Here is a 20,227-nt window from a genome sequence, read left to right on the forward strand (position 1 = left end):
ACTGAGTAAAAATTATTCAAAATATTGAACTTAAACAAGTTTCATGGAACCTTTGAATCTCCGTGCTTTTTCATATATCCATGAAATATTGGAAAAATTATCACACTTTTGCCACAGAGTGATTCAAATATTGGATTTGAAAATCATAGTGAAAATATCAACTCATATCCATTTTGAAAAATGACTGAGGAATTTAAGCATAGAGTTTCAATCTGACAAAATGAGTTTCAGTTCACTGACAGCTAGAATCAAGGGTTATTTTCATCTGCCCAAAAGCAATTATGTGAACGAGAAATTCAGCCTAACGAGCCATTTGGCATCAAGTTCAAGATATAAGTATTGGTACTCCATATTTCAGAGAAAACTGGAAATGGTTGATGAGAAAATTATTGATGAGCCATCTATTTCCATAGCGATGGTGAAACTATGTTTGGACAATCTTGTTGATAATTCGGACGTCAGAGACATATGCTTATCAAATTCACAATTCGTATCTAGAAAGAGTAAGTCCATCATTTTGTTCATCTTAATGTTTCAAAGGCTTTTGTTGAGAATATTGAGTGAGGTTTTTGGCTCATCGAACAATGTGGAAGAATTTGAAGTATCTACTCGTTAACCTATCCGCATTTGTATTTTATAGTGCTGTGTCGGAAATTTCAGATGAAAAGTTGACACAACAGGTTTTCCAATAATATCGAAGTAGTGCCAATATAGTGACAAAAAAATACTTGAGCGAACTTTGTGATTCGTCCTTCACTATCTTGACTAAATTGATATGTTTCGATCAATATCTTGAATGTTGTAAAAGTTGAATAATTGGCTAAAAGCATTGATCGTTGATTCGTGAAGACTGGAATTTTCTTATGCAACATAACAAAACTTTCAATGTGCTGTGTAGAGAAAAATTATGCTACTTCAAATGGCACTTTCAAAATTTGTCGTTGCAATTTGAAAATAGTTCAATGACATCAATGTTGGTAATGACGCCATAGCCAAAACATTAATAACGTCATCAATGAGACTAAAACGTCAAAGGATGCGCATCTTGAAATAAAAGTTGACGTGTCCGCAGATTTTTCCGAAAAGATTCTCTTTTTCCAGATATTCCTTACTTTATGTACACACTGTATATGTTCAATATGTCCATCCTCCGTGTAGTCATTTATTGTTCCATGTCCTTGATATTTTCCCCATACGTTTCTTTTCAGACTTCGATACAGTCGAAAACTGTCAATTCTGCCGAAAGGAAAGCAAGTTATTAGACTTATGCTGTCCCATAAAAGAACTTCAGGTGGGGGTATTCAAAAAGGCAATTACAAACTCCTTAAGCCATCATTCTCTGCCACCTTTTATCGAGAATAAGCCACATCCTGACCAACTCAAAGAAAATTGGATTACTTCCGAAATCAAGTTTCCGGAAATTAAGAGGAAAATCGTATTGGATATGTCGCAGGGAAAAGCTGCTCTCAAGAAATTGAAGAAGAAGCTGAATAATATACGGATGTTCTATCCAAACCTGTTTTATGCCAAGGAAAATATAATTGAAATGTGGTGTAGAGACGATACGCTCCAACTTATGACCTTTGAAGTTCTGGATTATGATGAGAATTCAAACTACGTTTGGATTTAGATTACCAACCTCACTGTCTCAAATTCATCTTCCGTTTCAATTCATTATGTATGGTATACACATAAATGGCTCCTAGGAAAAATATTCCATGCGTTGTTTTTATTAAAGTCATAAACAGGGATTTACCGGGATGTTGAGCTGAAAATTTGCATATTGGAGATTGAGACAATGATCTTCCTCCCTAAAATATTTTCAGATCTCTACAACTTCCGGTTATAACAGAAACAGACTACTACTTCCCAGTATATCATTGCATCATTAGATAGCTTTTTTGGAGACAATTTTAACAATATGCCGTACCTCGGGTTGAAACTCATCGGTTCATGAGTTAATGGAATTCTTATAAAAAAAATGTTGGCGATAAGGTAGAAAAACTTTTTTCGAAAACAATTGCAGTTGGGACCTAAAATTTACAGGGTGTTCATAAGATCATGAAGTTGGACAACTCAAATTCATCGAAACCCAAGATTTTCAAATGAGAACCCATATTTTTCATTATTTCAGTTGATTCTACGTACAAAAATCGTGGGAGTTACTTAAGCAAACCCTATACCTATCAATGAATATTTCAAGAGTTATTGAACCTAAAGAACCTAAAATGAGGAAAAACCGCAATTCCTCACTGTGTGAAGTAGTCGTTGACTTCCGGAAAACACAGAAATAAACTAAAATTCGATGTTTGCAAAACCTAATTTCACATTTTTTTTTTCAATTTTTCGTTGGGATTGTTGAGAAATCCATAAACCAATACCTACAATTTTCAATTACGAATAATTCATTAAAATTCTTGAAATGTCAAATTTAGTAATGGAAACATCGAATTTTAATTTCTTCCTGTGTTTTTTGGAAGTCACAGACTACTCCACACAGTTATAAATTGCGATTTTTCCTCATTTGAAATTCTTCCTCGATAACTCTTAAAGTAGGTACACATTTCAGGTGTAGGGTTTGTTCAAGTACCTCCCATTATTTTTGTACGTAGAATCGACTGAAATGATAGAAAATATCGGTTCTAATTTGAAAATCTAGGGTTTCGATGAATTTGAGTTGTCCAAGTCTTTTTATCATCATCTTGATCCAAAGCGCACAGTCTTATAATACTGTATTTGCAGGATCTGAAAAGGGAAAAAAATGTTTCGAAAAAAGCTTTTTCTGCCGAAATATTTAAAAAAAATCGAGTTTCCATCGCCACCATTTTTTTTTAAAGAATCCATGAACCATTGAGTTTTCACCCAAGATACAGCATATTGCTGAAATTGTCATTGGAAAAGCTATCTAACGATGTAATAATATACTGGGTGTATCATTCGAAATAAAGAAGTAGTAGTCTGTTTCCGGTTTAACCGGAAATTGTAAAGATTTGAAAATATTCTAGGGAGAAATATCATTATCTCAAACCCCAATATGCGAATTTTCAGATCAAAATTATGATTGGATTTCCATAAATGTCTAATAAGCCATCCCGGTGAATCACCTTTATATGGTCCTGATAGTTCTTGTGTTGAGATTTAGGTAACAACGAAACCATATACTGAAAATAAGATCCAATCTAAGATCAATTTCTGAACAAAAAAAAGTGTCAATTTGGAATCTCCGAAATTTTCATTCAAAAATATCTGAAAAAAAAAGAAATTACCTAAACGCCTCACTCTTAAATTTCTGCTGAATATAAATAATATATGTATATTCTTCACATCAGTGAGCAATGAATCTCGATGAAACGAAGGCCATTCGAATTTCAATTTCGAAATCAATAAAGTGAATTGTCATAAATTTATGAACCTACGCAGGCAAATATACAGGGTGTTTCCTAAACATGCGGCAAAAATTCAGGGGGTTGTTCCTTGGACTATTTTAAGCATGTTTTGTCCTTGGATGATTTTTGAAAAACCTCTTTGTTTCGAAGATACAGGGCGAACAACATTTTTCATATTTTTAAAATTAATAATAGTTCAAATAAAAATGCGTACCGCACTGTGTTTACTAAGTAGGTACAATTTATTTTTAAATTTGTTTAACAACATTCCAATTACTAAAAACGGCCAGTTTTTTGACTAAAAATTGATAAGTGCAGATGGTAAAGGAATACAGATTAAACACGGTTTTCATTTGAATTCGTTTTGTGATGTATTAGCAATTTTTAGTCAAAAAACTGGCCGTTTTTAGTAATTGGAATGTTGTTAAACAAATTTAAAAATAAATTGTACCTACTTAGTAAACACAGTCTGGTACGCATTTTTATTTAAACTATTATTAATTTTAAAAATATGAAAAATGTTGTTCGCCCTGTATCTTCGAAACAAAGAGGTTTTTCAAAAATCATCAAGGGACAAAATATTCTTAGATTAGTCCAAGGAACAACCCCCTGAATTTTTGCCGCATGTTTAGGAAACACCCTGTATATTCTTGCAATTCCCTCTTATCGATATTTCTCCCGAACAGCAAGCTTCTGAAAATGAACGTCCTCTTCCGGCGATAACAATAGAATCTATAAATAAATCCAAGTCTGGACAAAACAAGGCAGGCAGCAGTAAAAACTTGTTTAGTCCTTTAAGATCCACAAATCCTGGAACAAATCACCCACTTAGCGTTGAGTGGAGAGACAATGCAATCTGCCGTATCTTATCCCTTAGATACGCTGAAAAAGTACGAAAGGAGTCTTGGACAATCTCTTCCGAGTGAACTGCTAGATTGATGACATTCCGGTTGAAACCACAGAGTTGAACAATTTATTCACGAAGATTTCAAAGTGGAAGGGTCATGAAAAATTGGGGTCTCACGATTTCACACATTACAAACTATACAGCATATGCTTACCCTGAAAAAAAAATGCTTCCTCAGCTCAAATTTAAGAACCACATGTTTTTGTTGCTGAACAATACGATACCGGGTGTTTTACAATGACAAGCTAACAAATGATACTGGTGTTTATTCTGAACCTATATTAAATCTAGATTGCTTTTTAGCAATCTAGATTTCGAAAAAAATAATAATTTACCGATAACAAAAGCTCTTATGCTTTTACGTATAATCAATTCATGAAGTAAAATCTGTCAATTAATTGAACGAAAATAAACTAGAAGGATAAGACACTGCAGCCAAACTGGAGCTTGAATTGCTAAAAAGAAATCTAGTTTGAGTTGAGAAATGAATGTTTATCTGATCCCAATATCATTTCCAGTGATTTCTAGCTAGATATATTCCAGAATAAATTGAAGAATTTGATCATTATTAAATGAGAGAGAAAAATTAAGATTTAGATTTAATTAAGTTCCACTGCAACCTACTAATAGTCTATTGTGGTCCCCATCAGAGCTATTCTCGCCATAGAGTAATCTATAGCTCGACTCCCAGTTTCAGAGTTCTCATGAACTCCAGTATATGAGATTGCCTTCAAGAAGGCTACTTTCTCACTTCTACAAGTTTCATGTCCAAAGCAGATTTTGCTTTGGCTAGTGATAGCGAGGCATTCCATCACCAGGTGATCCGGAGTTTCCTCCTCCTCCCCACAGAATCTGCACTCGTCATTTTCTGCTAGACCCATCCTGATGGGGTATTTCCTAAGGTGACAATGCCCTGTGAGTAATCCAGTGAGGAGATTTTCAAATGATCCAACCCAGGAAGATTCCCTCAGAGTGTTTCTCTTTTGGTTTTTTCCTTCTCCTATACCACAGAAAAGTTCCTGGCCAATGGAAGGAGTTTGTGCTCCTTTTCTGGCAAGTATATTGGCCTCTTCATTCCCTTCAATTCCTGAGTGATCAGGAATATAAGAAAGTGAGTAGCACCTATATATCTCATTTTAAGTGCCAAAATCAGTGAAATTTAATGTATAATTATGACCGATAGAATTATTACAATCTTATCTGATTTTGTTTTAACTCTATATATATAAAATAAAAATATTCTGAAAATAAATAAAGAATTTCAATTGCTCTCTTAAATGCATTGAATCAGTTGAAGTATTTATGTATAATAAGTATATAAGTAGGTACCTAATTAATTCTAAGCAAGTTATCAGAAACAATTCAGTACACATTTGAAACAGAACTGAACCACAACAATCTGAGGACTACTTGAATGTTTTTTCTTTCTTTACGACTTCAATAATATTTTCACCACTTTCTACTAGCATAGTTTATCATTCTTGAACAAATTCGAACCTACGTTCAGAAAGGTTTCGGATTTCAGTTTGCCCTGTTAGTTCACCAGATGGTGAAAAACGGAGTTGCCTTAACGGCTTCGAAAATTCAAGGTATAAATCTCTTTCGACATCATGAATCAACTTGTGCATGTTGTGATTTATTTTGGGTAATTCTTCGCAGCCTAAAAGTGTTCGGCATACCACGACTTTCTCAATATACGTTCCCAAATACCTATAGAACAAGATCGTAAGGACACCAGTAGTTAATAATTTTTGCTCATTTCGCCATAATTTCTAAAATTTTAGAATTTTGAACCAGGAGGGGTAAGATATCAAATGATAAGTTTAGACTCACTGATGAAGAATCCAATTCTATATCTTCCTCTGCTCGTAAACCATATAACTTTCGAACGGAAATATCTTGAAAACTGAAATTTAATTTAATTGCTCTGTTCATTTCAAAACTGTACATTGGTTCGATGTTAAACATTGCACTCGGACTCAGAATGAGTATTTATAGCTACTTCAAAATTTAATGTGTATCGTTCAACAAGAAAGATAAAAAATTTTAAGAACAACAAATATTACCGTGACTCCAAAACCAACGGAGTTGAGATTTTGTGAGTAAATAATATGACAATTGAAATTTCATGTACAGGATGGGCAAATTTCGATGTTTTAGCACTACAACTTTTGAACCAGAGGAGATAGACAAAATCTGATACCCACTTCTCGGTCTCTTTTTCTGAGAAACTAACAAGGGTAGTATTCATTTTTGGCCACCTTCTTTTGTTTTCGACTTATAAGCGAAAATTGGAAAAATTGTGATGTCGAAAAACATTCATATCTCCGCTAATACTGATGATAGAGCTCTGAAATTAAAACACTATACAGGCACTTTTTTACGTAGAATCCAGTGGCGTACTCGTATTTTCAAAAGGGTTTTTAATTACGAAGCTATGGCCCAAAGTTATGTTTTTTCGAATGGGAACACTGAGTTTTTGTGTCATTTTCTGAAAACTTGATTTTTCCTGATTTCAAAAATATATAATATCGTATAATTCGGATCAATATAAATAATAGAAAATGGCCAAAAACCTCTTTTCACCTAGGAGTCTCAATATTTCTATGGTTCCAACTGTTGATGAACACAGGAAAATTGAGCTTTCTATAACAAGAATAGTGTCCTTCCGTCAATCTGATTATTTCTATGCTTTTCACTTATTTCTACAAAATTCGAATCTAGATATCTTTTATTAATTTTTTATCTAAAAATTGATTTGGAAATAACGGAGAAACCACAAGATCGAATTTTTCAATCGGAAGAGTTGTATTGAGATGCATGTATCAGGAGATTATTTACATAGGTCTCCAGAATCAATACGCACAAGTACCAATCCATTTTAAACAGCATATGAAAAAATGCATATATGATTGAACTCAACAATTGCACAATGCACAGTCGACACCTCTTCTAGATATTTCAATAGATGAATATTTGAAACTGTGTTCAAGCTACCTAGGAAACTTTTTCCAAGTTCATTTATCTTTTCGAAACTATTTGTATGAAATAAATATAGATTCGAATTTTGTAGAAATAAGTGAAAAGCATAGAAATAATCAGATTGACGGAAGGACACTGCTCTTGTTATAGAAAGGCTCATCAACAGTTGAAACCATAGAAATATTGAGACTCTTAAGTAAAAAAAGGTTTTTGACCATTTTCTGTTATTAATTTTGATACGAATCATACAATGTTATATATTTTTGAAATCAAGAAAAATTAAGCTTTCAGAAAATGACACAAAAATCTAGGGTTCCCATTCGAAAAAACATAACTTTGGGTCATAGCTTCGTAATTAAAAACCCTTTTGAAAATACGAGCACGCCACTGGATTTTATGTAAAAAAGTGCCTGCATAATGTTTTAATTTCAGAGCTCTATCATCAGCAGGGCCGTCGAGAGCTTCGGCGGGCCCCGGTACAAACCAAAAATACGGGCCCCCCGATGGTGTTACTTAACCGTATAATCGGTATAATAAGATTAGGATATATGCCTTCTGAAATCAAAATCATTGAACATTGTAATTTTTTTAATGTAGAAGAAATTAGGGAAGGAAAAATAAAAGTTTATCATATTTTTTCTTACATGGACTTTATACTGCTTTATGCAAGTAAAATTATTGGAATTAGAACCTTCCAGAAACATGAATTGGCTTACTAAGTATATACTATAAAGAGTTGAGAAACACAGCTGCACTAAATACTGAAAAAATTAGGTAAAAATTACTTCGAAGACCGCTACAAAAAACACGAATCATTTTATGTGAGCCTTTCGGCATTTTGCAGTAGCAAAATTTGCTATAATTTTAGAAAAATCGCATCTTCTAGCTACTCTTGACTCGATCGATAATAAGCCTAGAGCACTCAATCGTCCCTGAGTCATGGTAGATCTAAGAACATTTTTAATTTTTGAAAGGTGGCTGAAAGACCTTTCAGCTTGGGCTACAGTCACAGGCAAAGTGCAAAATATTCTTAAGGATATCACAATATTTGGAAACAAGGTATCCAATTTTAATTTGTGAATTTCATTCAGAAGATTTAGTGGGGTAAGATCATTCATTTGAAAAGTAGCAGAAAAGATAACCTTGAGGTGCTTGATCTCTTCTGTTAATTTACAATCAGTATCTAAGTGGTACTGAATTTGGAGATTAGTGGCCCTCTCTTCAATGTCTGCATCTTCTAAGTGTAAAAATTTCCATAAGACACTGAACATATGCACAATATTTTTAATTACTTGGAATCTTGTAGAAATATTCAAAATAACAGCATCTAGAATTGAATAAAATACATTTATTCTGAAGTAATCCTCCCCACTAAGTTCTGATGAAAAATCCTGTTCTGAATTCGTTTCGTCAAAAAATTGCTTTCTTTTGCGTTTCCTCTTCTCGGACGTAGGCATTTCGGTTGACATTTCTAAATTTTTTGCTACTTCTCTACATTCATTCAATATTTTCGACCAACTATTTTTTATAATATTAAGATCTTCCAGCAAAGACTTCAAATTTTCGGTTCCAATGTCCAAAGTTATGGATTCCATTTGAAGAATAACACTTCTATAGTTGATAGCTGTAAGTACTTTCAGCCACGTTGAAGCCATTAAGAGACATTCAAATGATCCCAAATATGATAAAATACCATTCAATTCAACTCGCACTTCTGATGTCAAATTGAGCTCAAATACCTCTAGAATTGCATCCTTTATTCCGGGCAACTTGTTGCAGACCGGTTTGACACTTTCTACTCTAGCTGACCAGCGAGTTGTAGAAAGAGAATGCAGGGATACATCTATTTTATTTTTTAAAATCTCCCACCTGGAAGGACTAGCACTAAATATATTGTACAGCTTTTGGATTATTCCAAAAAATGTAACAGCCTGGGGACAACATTCTGCTGCATGGACACCACATAAGTTCAAACTATGACAAGCACAAGGAGACCATATGGCAAGGGGATTGAGGGCCAGGATCCTTGCCTGCACGCCTTTATATTGTCCGCTCATGTTGCTTCCATTGTCATATCCTTGTCCACGGCAATCTTCTATGCTAATATTGCGCTTTTTCAAATTTTCTAAAATCATGTTTGCTATATCTTCCCCAGTTTTTTTATTACAGTTGATTGCACTAACGATAATCCAATATCCAATCAATATGATTATGAACTCGGAGAAATATTCACTAATAGAATAGCAAGCAACGAATTCGGTTGACAACAATGACAATGAACATCGATCAGGTCAGGGATTCCCCGAAAATTCAGTAAACGAAACGATCTACGTTGAATTGACGATAGGGGCGGGAACGTGACCAGAGCGTAGAGCTGAAGCGGGGCAATACTTTAGGCAATGTTGTACTGATTTATGTATTCAAGATTGCCTATGTAGGCTATCTAATAGCATGGACAATCTTGAATGTTTACATTGTTGTTTTATAAGATTGAAAGGAATCACACAATCTTCATCAGTTCCATTTTTTTTATGTAATTATAAATATCAATGAAAAAATTCTTGTTGCTGGAGCTCGAGCCCGGGCCCCCCATGAGCCCGGGCCCCGGTAATTTGTACCGGCTGTACCGCCCTCTCGTCGGGCCTGATCATCAGTATTAGCGGAGATATAAATGTTTTTCGATATCGCCATATTTCCAATTTTCGCTTATAACTCGAAAACAAAAGAAGGTGGCCAAAAATGAATACTACCCTTGTTTGTTTCTCAGAAAAAGAGACCGAGAAGTGGGTATCAGATTTTGTCTATCTTATCTGTTTTAAAAGTTGTAGTGCTAAAACATCGAAATTTGCCCACCCTGTACATCATCATAAGAATAGAATTTTCAATGAGAATATCGGAGAAGAAATGGTTAATCACCTTGTTTTGAAGGGTATTCGATGGCTTATTCAAACGTCATACACTTGACGTTTTTTATTATATTTTTGTCTTCAAAATAACGGACAACATCAGGAAAATTAGTGAATTTTTTCTATTTATTTTTATGTGTCATTATACTACTCTTTTTTTTCGGGAGTACTGAAAAAAAGTGACAAGTATGGCATGCGCCATTTGCTTTATTGAAAACCACTATATCCAATTGTGTTATGAAATTTTGAGATTTTGGCATCCAAAAGTAGCGTACGCTAGAATTTAATAATAAAAATTCGAATCAATACAAGTAGAAATCGATGAAAAAGGAGTTATTACAATATCTAATAATTACTTTTTTATAGACACAGATGTTTCCAACTAACTTCAATAGTTCAATATAATGGAAAACTATTCTTCAGTACACTATCAACAATTCATTCGATTCAGACATTTTCCATTTAGAGTAAAGACCAAATCCCCATTTTCTAATACAGTTGCGCCAATTTCAATCGAATCGAGAATCTATCGTACCTTGTAAGTAATCTGCAAGGAAATATCAAAGGCAGGTTGAATAAGGATAGGTCTCTACCTAGCTGCGGCAAGCAATAAAGGTAAATCCTTCTTTTTTATATTTTGATACACCCAGTCACCTTGGTGTATTTGGAATTTTTTACGTTGGCATTTAATAAAATCTCATACCCTTCCGACTTGGTGGAGCCGACATATGTGAGTTTTTTCCCTTACTCCCAGGAAGCATGAATAATGAAATTGAGCACTGAAATACGAAGTAGTTTTCTCCGTTAATATATTCACTTTTTCATGGAATATAAACTCGAATCCTGCATTAGTGTAAGTCCAATTTTCAATGTTTTGACGTGAAATAATTATGATCAAATGCTTTTTTGTTTGAAGATTCATTTTTGCTTTAGATTAGGCTTCGACCTCTGTATTTACATCTTCATTACGGTCAAATATAAAGCCAGCATATCATATTTGAACGTTGTTGTTGATGAGCACAGTCTGAATTACCCTTCGCAAGTCTTAGATTCACTTGCAGAGAAGTATTCTCATGAAAAGCAGTATTTATCGTTACACAAAACTCATATTCACCCATTTTCCAAACAACAACAGATGTACCGTCACTTAACCTTCAATATCTCAACCAGACTTAATTCTATGTTCCGAAATTTTGACACTCAAACACTTGATGATTATTAAAATTTAAAATCACTTGAATTAACAAAAAATTTCTGATCTTTATAAAACTATGAGAGTATGACACTAAAAAAAAATTAAAATTAAAGCAACAACTACATAGGTTATCTCAAGTCCAGGGGTTCATGTTAGTAGAAGAGTTATCGTCTACCATAAATATCTAACGGTAAATATTTGCAATTTATTTTTTGATTTTGATTTAAAATCAGATCAATGTACAAATATAACTATTCCATTCGTGTAGATGATTTTACTTTATATTCATACATACACATATTTTCACATAAGTGACATATATGACATTCGACTTCTGAATAAAATAATAAATTTCAGATAACAATTTAAATATTTGAAAGCAGAAAATTTTTCCAGTATTGCGGCTTTTGCCATTATCTTTATTTTCCTTCCTCAATGAACACTTCCTTCATATAATTTCAGTATTAAAAGTTTGCGCTAGGTATAAAGAATTGAGAAAAAAACTAAATTTTTCTTCATAACCTTTATTGATTATATCCAAGAGAGCAATAATTAGCGACTCAACTATTACAATTTACGGGGTTGATCTCACTATATCAACTTATGTTCATTACAATATATTTACAATAAATTGTAAACAATCAGTAGTTTTGAGAACATACTATAGATACAGTTGATGATTAAAAAAGTTCGAAATCACTAGAATTGTCAACAAGAAAACAATTTGTGAAGCAATGGTGGTGCCATCTGTGCATAGTGAACAGGCTGGAAACAAAAAATTAGTATCACATCCTTAAATCTTCTGCATCAATTTGGAAACACGTTGTATAAATTAAACATTGTCGAGGCAAGATGTTTTTTATTTTTAAACGAATTTTTCCATTAGATGATGTTTATACGAATTGTGAGAAGAAATTTGACAAAGTAAGTCATGAACTGTTTCTTTTTAAACTTATTGATTTGGACATTACTGGGGATTTATAATTTTTTTTGGATAATGTCTTTCGAACAGAGTAGAAATCATAGATTAGAACCATTCATTGCTACTTTAGGCGTACCTTCCGCAGAGGAGCAACTCTGGTCCTTTCCTTTTTTGTATTTTCTCAATCCGTTACTAGATTCTGTCGAACTCCACAGGATTATGTTTTGTGGACGATTTCAAAATATATGAAATCATAAAGATAAAAACAGATTGCGACTTGCCTCAACTTGAAAGCAAAAATATAAAATAACTCAATGATTTTCGGATAATAGGATATGCGTTAATATTGAAAAATGTTTTTTTTTTTAGTTTTTGGTGCAATGCGACCTGATGATCTATTGTGTCTCCTTCTGATTACCTATATGTGCCTTAAACCAACCACACAATAAGTCACTAAAGTTACCCAGCTCCAGAGCCAGCGAATGTATTATAAGGTAATCTGTGAATTGGTGTCGTATGAACAATCTCATGGTGAACATAAATAGGACTGCGTTAAATTTTGTTTGAAGATTGAAAAAATAATTGAATTGGAGCATTATGTATGAAGATGAAACTTACACATAGGGGTGGATTGAATTCCTTACCCTATCACTCTTAGTGATAGATTCTAGATTAGACTCTAAGTGATTCCTTTTTGCAGCAGTGTATTGTGATATGTATTTTGTGTTTGTTCTTTTCATAATTATTAATTATGATAGAGAGAGTGTGTATTCATGAAAACAAACACGAACGATAAAATTGTTAATATATTCATGGTTTTATTTTTGTGAAAGGAGAAAGATTTCGCACCTGAGGAGAGATCAGAAGAGTGATCACTTCACTTCACAACTCGATGGTAAAACTATACATCCAGCGCCTTCAATGAAATACTTGGGAGTACAAATTGATGGTTAATTGAATTGTAATATTCACACTAATAACATGGAAAAGAAGGTTATTTCTTGGGCGAAATATTTCAGCAAATTAGCCTACTGGAAGCAAGGTATACAGAAATCTACAAGACAATTTGCCACCCACTACTAGAGTATTCACACCCAATATACAACAACTATAATAGAACAGTATTTGGAAATATATAAAAAGCACAAAGAAAATAGCTCAAAACCATTGCAAAAATGAGGCACACGGATAATATTCTCCAAAATCCACCAAACGTTTTACGATATTCAGACACCAAGATTGAACAAATAAGATCCAGACTAAATACAATATTAACCAGATTTGTTGAAAAACTGAGAAAATAGGATGAAGACAGACCTTATTCAATAAATTCAGAATCATACATGAAAATCATTTGTTTTCATTTTCTTTTTTATTACCAGAAATGTAAAAATAATGTATCTGAAAGAACAGGTTGAAGGACCCAATGTCGATGGCTATTTGTTCCACAATAAATGACAGTTATCTATCTATTTTTGTATCAACATAAAGCCTCATATTTTTGACTTGTGATAGGTTCGTTATTGATCTTCCCTCAAATAAGGTAATGATATCAAAATAATGAAATAGTTGTGGTGTAGACATAATTCCATAGAAATATGTTCGAATCTGGAGAGCCAGTGGCACAATCTTTCAATATTTCTCGAGAGACAATTAAATTGGAGCATTTTGTATGACGATGAAACTTACACATCTCGTTGGATTGAATTCCTTTGTATCCATGTCGATAGAAATTCAAGATGGACGACTCACGTTGATGTCTTATGTGAAAAACTGTTCATATTTTGCAATTCAGAGAATTGAGGACATTCTGCCTAGGAAGTGTTTGATGAATGTTTATTTCAGCCTGGTTCATAGTCGTCCTAATCTGAAGAAGTTGTTCTGACTCCACCTAAATCCGAAGTATTCTTGCAAAGAATGTTAGTTGGAATATTATTTCATTTCTGTATGTTATTTATTTTGTTGTTTCCCTTATCCAGAAGCTGAATGAAAATGTTTTATTGAATGTCAGTTATACCAAACATTTTGCTTTGTTATGTTGTATCTTATTTGAAGTGTCGGCTTCTTTTTATCATGTGGCGAGACTTTTCGAATTTTACTTATATATTTGTTCTAGTGTTTATTTTTGTATATGAGTCATGTGATTCATTTCAATTCGCTCGAATACTATATCTGAGATGAAGACAGACCTTATTTAATAAATTTGGAATCATACATGAAAATCATTTCTTTTCTTTTTTTTATTACCAGAAATGTAAAAAAAATGGATCTGAAAGAACAGGTTGAAGGACCCAATGTCGATGGCTATTTGCTCCGCAATAAATGATAGTTATCTATCTTTTTTTTTATCAACATAAATATTCATATTATTGAATTGTAATAGGTTCGTTATTGATCTTCCCTCAAATAAGGTAATGATATCAAATCAATGAAATAGTGGTGGTGTAGACATAATTTCATGGAAATATGTTCGAATCTGGAAAGCCAGTGGCACAATCTTTCAATATTCCTTGAGAAATATTTGAATCGGAGCATTTTGTATGAAGATGAAACTTACACATCGGGTTGGATTAAATTCCTTGGTATCCATGTCGATAGAAATTCAAGATGGACGATTCTCGTTGAAGTCTTATGAAAAAACTGTTCATATTTTGCAATTCAGAGAATTGAGCACATTCTGCCTAGGAAGTGTTTGATGAATGTTTATTCCAGCCTGGTTCATAGTCGTCCTAATCTGAAGAAGTTGTTCTGACTCCACCTAAATCCGAAGTATTCTTGCAAAGAATGTTAATTGGAATATTATTTTATTTCTGTGTGTTATTTATTTTGTTGTTTTCCTTATTCAGAAGCTGAATGAAAATGTTTTATTGAATGTCAGTCATACCAAACATTTTGCTTTGTTATGTTGTATCTTATTTGAAGTGTCGGCTTTTTTATATCAGCTGGCGAGACTTTTCAAATTTCACTTGAATATTTGTTCTAGTGTTTATTTCTAAATATGAGTCATGTGATTCATTTCAATTCGCTCGAATACTATATCTTACCCTATCACTCTCAGTGATAGATTCTAGATTAGACTCTAATTGATTCCTTATTTATGTAAGTGTGTATTGAGTAGCAGTGTATTGTGATATGTATTTTGTGTTTGTTCTTTTCATAATTATAAATTTGAATAATAAATAATGAAAATCATGAAAACAAATATGAACGATAAAATTGTTAATATATTAATGGTTTTATATTCGTGAAGGGACAAAGATTTCGCACCTGAGGAGAGATCAGAAGAGAGATCAATTCACTTCACAACTCGATGGTAAAACTATGCATCCGGCGCCTTCAACGAAATACTTGCAGGTAGTACAAATTGATGGTAAATTGAATTTTAATATTCACACTAATAACATGGAAAAGAAGGTTATTTATGGGCAAAATATTTCAGCAAATTAGCCTACCGGAAGCAAGGTAGCAACACTTATACCGCAGCAGAAATCTACAAGACAATTTGCCACCCACTACTAAAGTATGCACACCCAATATACAACAACTATAATAAAACAGCATTTGGAAATATATGAATAGTAGAAAGAAAATAGCTCAAAACCATTGCAAAAATGAGGCACACGGATAATATTCTCCAAAATCCACCAAACGTTTTACGATATTCAGACACCAAGATTGAACAAATAAGATCCAGACTAAATACAATATTAACCACATTTGTTGACAAACTGAGAAAATGAGATGCAGACAGACCTTATTCAATAAATTTAGAATCATACATGAAAATCATTTGTTTTCATTGTCTTTTTTATTACCAGAAATGTAAAAATAATGTATCTGAAAGAACAGGTTGAAGGACCCAATGTCGATGGCTATTTGTATCAACATAAAGCCTCATATTATTGAATTGTAATAGGTTCGTTATTGATCTTCCCTCAAATGAGGTAATGATATCAAAACAATGAAATAGTGGTGTTGTAGACATAATTTCATAGAAATATGTTCGAATCTGGAGAGCCAGTGGCACAATCTTTCAATATTTCTTGAGAAATATTTAAATTGGAGCATTTTGTATGAAGATGAAACTTACACATCGGGTTGGATTAAATTCCTTGGTATCCATGTCGATAGAAATTAAAGATGGACGACTCTCGTTGAAGTGTTATGAAAAAAACTGTTCATATTTTGCAATTCAGAGAATTGAGGACATTCTGCCTAGGAAGTGTTTGATGAATGTTTATTTTAGCCTGGTTCATAGTCGTCCTAATCTGAAGAAGTTGTTCTGACTCCACTTAAATCCGAAGTATTCTTGCAAAGAATGTTAATTGGAATATTATTTTATTTCTGTGTTTTATTTATTTTGTTGTTTCCCTTATTCAGAAGCTGTATGAAAATTTTGTATTGAATGTCAGTTATACCAAACATTTTGCTTTGTTTATGTTGTATCTTATTTGAAGTGTCGGCTTTTTTATATCAGCTCGCGAGACTTTTCAAATTTCACTTAAATATTTGTTCTAGTGTTTATTTCTTTATATGAGTCATGTGATTCATTTCAATTCGCTCGAATACTATATCTGAGATGAAGACAGACCTTATTTAATAAATTTGGAATCATACATGAAAATCGTTTGTTTTCTTTTTTTCTTATTACCAGAAATGTAAAAAAAAATGGATCTGAAAGAACAGGTTGAAGGACCCAATGTCGATGGCTATCTGCTCCGCAATAAATGATAGTTATCTATCTATTTTTTTATCAACATAAATATTCATATTATTGAATTGTAATAGGTTCGTTATTGATCTTCCCTCAAATAAGGTAATGATATCAAAACAATGAAATAGTGATGGTGTAGACATAATTTCATGGAAATATGTTCGAATCTGGCCAGTGGCACAATCTTTCCTCTCGACATTAGTGTCTGGAAAGTTGGAAGATATACGTTATGCCGAGAGCTGGATAACTTTGCCTACATCGAGGAGGATCTTTCCGGACGAGCGACGAAAAGGACTGTCTAATTGCCCATTTCTGCAATGTGTCACATGACTTAACAGATCTGATAATTATGTGCAATCTGCGGAGCGGTTAGGATTTTGTTTCTGGCCTGTTTCCAAATGAAAGAAACAGAAGAAGAAAAGTAATATACATAACGTTTGTCTCTCGGAATTGTTTCTTGCGACAGTTTTCTTTGATGGTCATAGCAACGCTTGCAAATGTATAGGTAATAGCTAACATTTGATGTTCGCCTTAGAACACCTTGTGAAAATTTGTATTCAAGATCTAATGACGCAAGATTCGATAAAATAGGTATGAGGCCCGAATGCACCAGTGAGTTCATTAATGTTGATCTTGATATTAGATAACATATAGAAACTAAGTTCATCACAATATAAAATGTGTGTTTTCGTTTTTATTCAGGTATATACAACAAATTCCCATGAAATGATAAATCCAAGACAACAATGATAACGAGAAATTAACAAAAAATTATTGGATTTTAAAACGTTTGAAATCTGATATTTATACGCCGGGTATGCAATTTAAACATGTTTGCTATGCAACTTTAGCTACCACATCTGCGCATCTGTGATGGAGTACACATTTCTAAGAAAATAAATTATTTTGCGGTGATTTCAGAATGAAATTTTGAGTAATTTTTGATGTGCACAGCTTATATTAATTTTCCTCCACAGTATCTTATAGTTTGTTTGATATAATTTTTGTATAATCACCCCCATTATTAATATTATTGAAAATTATTCAAAAGTGAAATTAAAATATTAATTTGATTTTCAGACATTTGTTATAATGTAGAAAAATTTTCTATGATTCTGCTGACGCAATATAGGTACCTTAACCTACATGAAAATTAAGACTAAGGTTGAAATTGCTTGCACATTATAAGTGAAACGCTATCTAAATTTTTATATAGAATTGAGTGTTATTTGTTCGATGTCGTGAATTTTTTCTGGTCCTATAGTTGAGAGATCCAGTCAGAACGGAAACAATATTTAGAACAGCCATACTCCCTGTATAGGATTTTGCCAAATGACTTAGACTCGACATACGATATCTAAATCCTGAAAGTCTTTAGGATCCTAAGTTCGAGAGTTACAGTGTTCTTGGACTAAATTAAATTTAAGAAGGGTTTCATCTAGTGGCGGATTTAGTAGATTTTCTGCTGTATTCAACTTTTGCTTCTAAATGTTGAGACATTAGTTCACAATTATATCAATTTTTCTCTATCAATAAAATTCTAACTTTATGATTTGTGCTCCATCATCCTCGTTGCATCAGCTTTTCCTGGATGGTTAGTATCATTCAGAACTACATAAGGTACTGTGTTAGATCTTCGATTATTTTCACAGCAAAGAATTATCAAAAAAATTTAATTCAAGCAGAGAATATCTTATATAAGTACCATGTAAATACCAATTTTGAAATAAGGTAAGATATATGTCTAAAAATTATACAATACATAAAATAAATAAAGTTTACACAGAAAATATACATTTGGCCAACGTTGATAAATATTCTTAATAACACTTATCTACTCTTTAGAAACAATAAAATAAATGTGCTTCTCAATTATCTGATAGTATTACAGTTCAAGTTAATTTTAAAATCATTAAAATACCTTTTTACGACACTTTAAATTTGGAAATTGATATTGAATATATATCGTATGAAATCTTATCCATCAGTAAATTTTATAAGCGCAATTGTTCATGTAGAGATTTTGAAGTATTGAGTATTTGGCTCTGTATAAAGAACGATATTTCGATTTTTGGCAAATATTAAAATTTTTCTCCTATTCCTAAAATCCGTTCTTTGATTGTGTATATATTTTTTTTGATTCTGTATCCAAATTGAAAATTAAGAAACTCAACCTGCTGGTAAATCCGCCACTGGTTTCGCCATATCATTGTTTGATACCATTTCTTACCTTTCAATCGAAAAATACGGACATGGTGACAAAATGAAACGAACATTAAAAAATTTCCATAATTTTTCACTCCGTGCTTCAATCTGTCAACTCGAGAATACCTCGTGTACGTGAATAATCACGAAATAATCATTCAGTCCTTATCGTGAAATATGTCTCTGTCAACAATTCTCGCTTTCTTGGGATCTGTCGATCTGGATAGTCCCACGACGCATTCATCGTTCCTGGATAAATTAATAACGAAAACAGAGGAAGACTTCTCATTAATTCACGGAGAATATAAATTTCCTGAGCTAAGAAAATCTGTTGCAAATGGTTAATTAACTCATTGTTCCGGTGAGGGGACGCCGAGGCTGTTCCCTCCCGGAGTTGAGATCCGCCTGAGGCCCGAGAACCTAACCTAACAATTCGAATCAACTTTCGCCATCAATTCTGTTACATTTCGATTCCCTTTTTTCAGAACGATCAGAGAGTGTAAGAAGGGACCAGTATGAAGGATCAGCCATCTGAATTTGTGAATAATGGTTACCCGTTAATTTAAAATAAAAATATAACTATTATTTTTTTCTCTAATTCTGTGGCACATCCGTTCATTCTGCCATACCTTGTGAAAAAAAATTGTACGAGAATATCTCAGATTCACACAGATTTCGTGGTTATATTCCATTATTATATGTTGGCACTCGGAAACTCGGAACTCACTTGTCTTTTATCTGTTTAATTTGTAATATTGAAATCTGTTCTAACAAAACATGAGTTTCCAATATAAAAATCACTAGACGATATTTATGGAATTATTCCATTAATGTCAATAAAAATTCACTGAATAAGAGAAAATAATGTATAATGATTGTTACTCGTACAGAAAGCTCATTATAACACCAATTTATTCAAAAACTATTCAATCAAATCTATCAATTCAATAATAAGCTCGAGATTATCCATATGGAGAATAAGAGCACAAGATCAACACTCTTAGAATCTC

General features: G+C 32.8%; 1 protein-coding gene across 1 annotated transcript; it reads left to right on the forward strand.

The window, feature by feature from the left end:
• The first annotated feature begins 201 nt into the window (after positions 1 to 201).
• Positions 202 to 1,717, forward strand: LOC123672754. Its single transcript, XM_045607029.1, has 2 exons — positions 202 to 503; positions 1,209 to 1,717. The coding sequence occupies exons 1-2, from the start codon at positions 221 to 223 to the stop codon at positions 1,628 to 1,630; spliced, it is 705 nt and encodes a 234-aa protein (XP_045462985.1). The 5' UTR covers positions 202 to 220; the 3' UTR covers positions 1,631 to 1,717.
• The last annotated feature ends 18,510 nt before the right edge of the window (positions 1,718 to 20,227 follow it).

The sequence above is a fragment of the Harmonia axyridis genome, chromosome 2 (assembly GCF_914767665.1).
Source record: "Harmonia axyridis chromosome 2, icHarAxyr1.1, whole genome shotgun sequence".
In the NCBI taxonomy this organism is placed as follows: domain Eukaryota; kingdom Metazoa; phylum Arthropoda; class Insecta; order Coleoptera; family Coccinellidae; genus Harmonia; species Harmonia axyridis.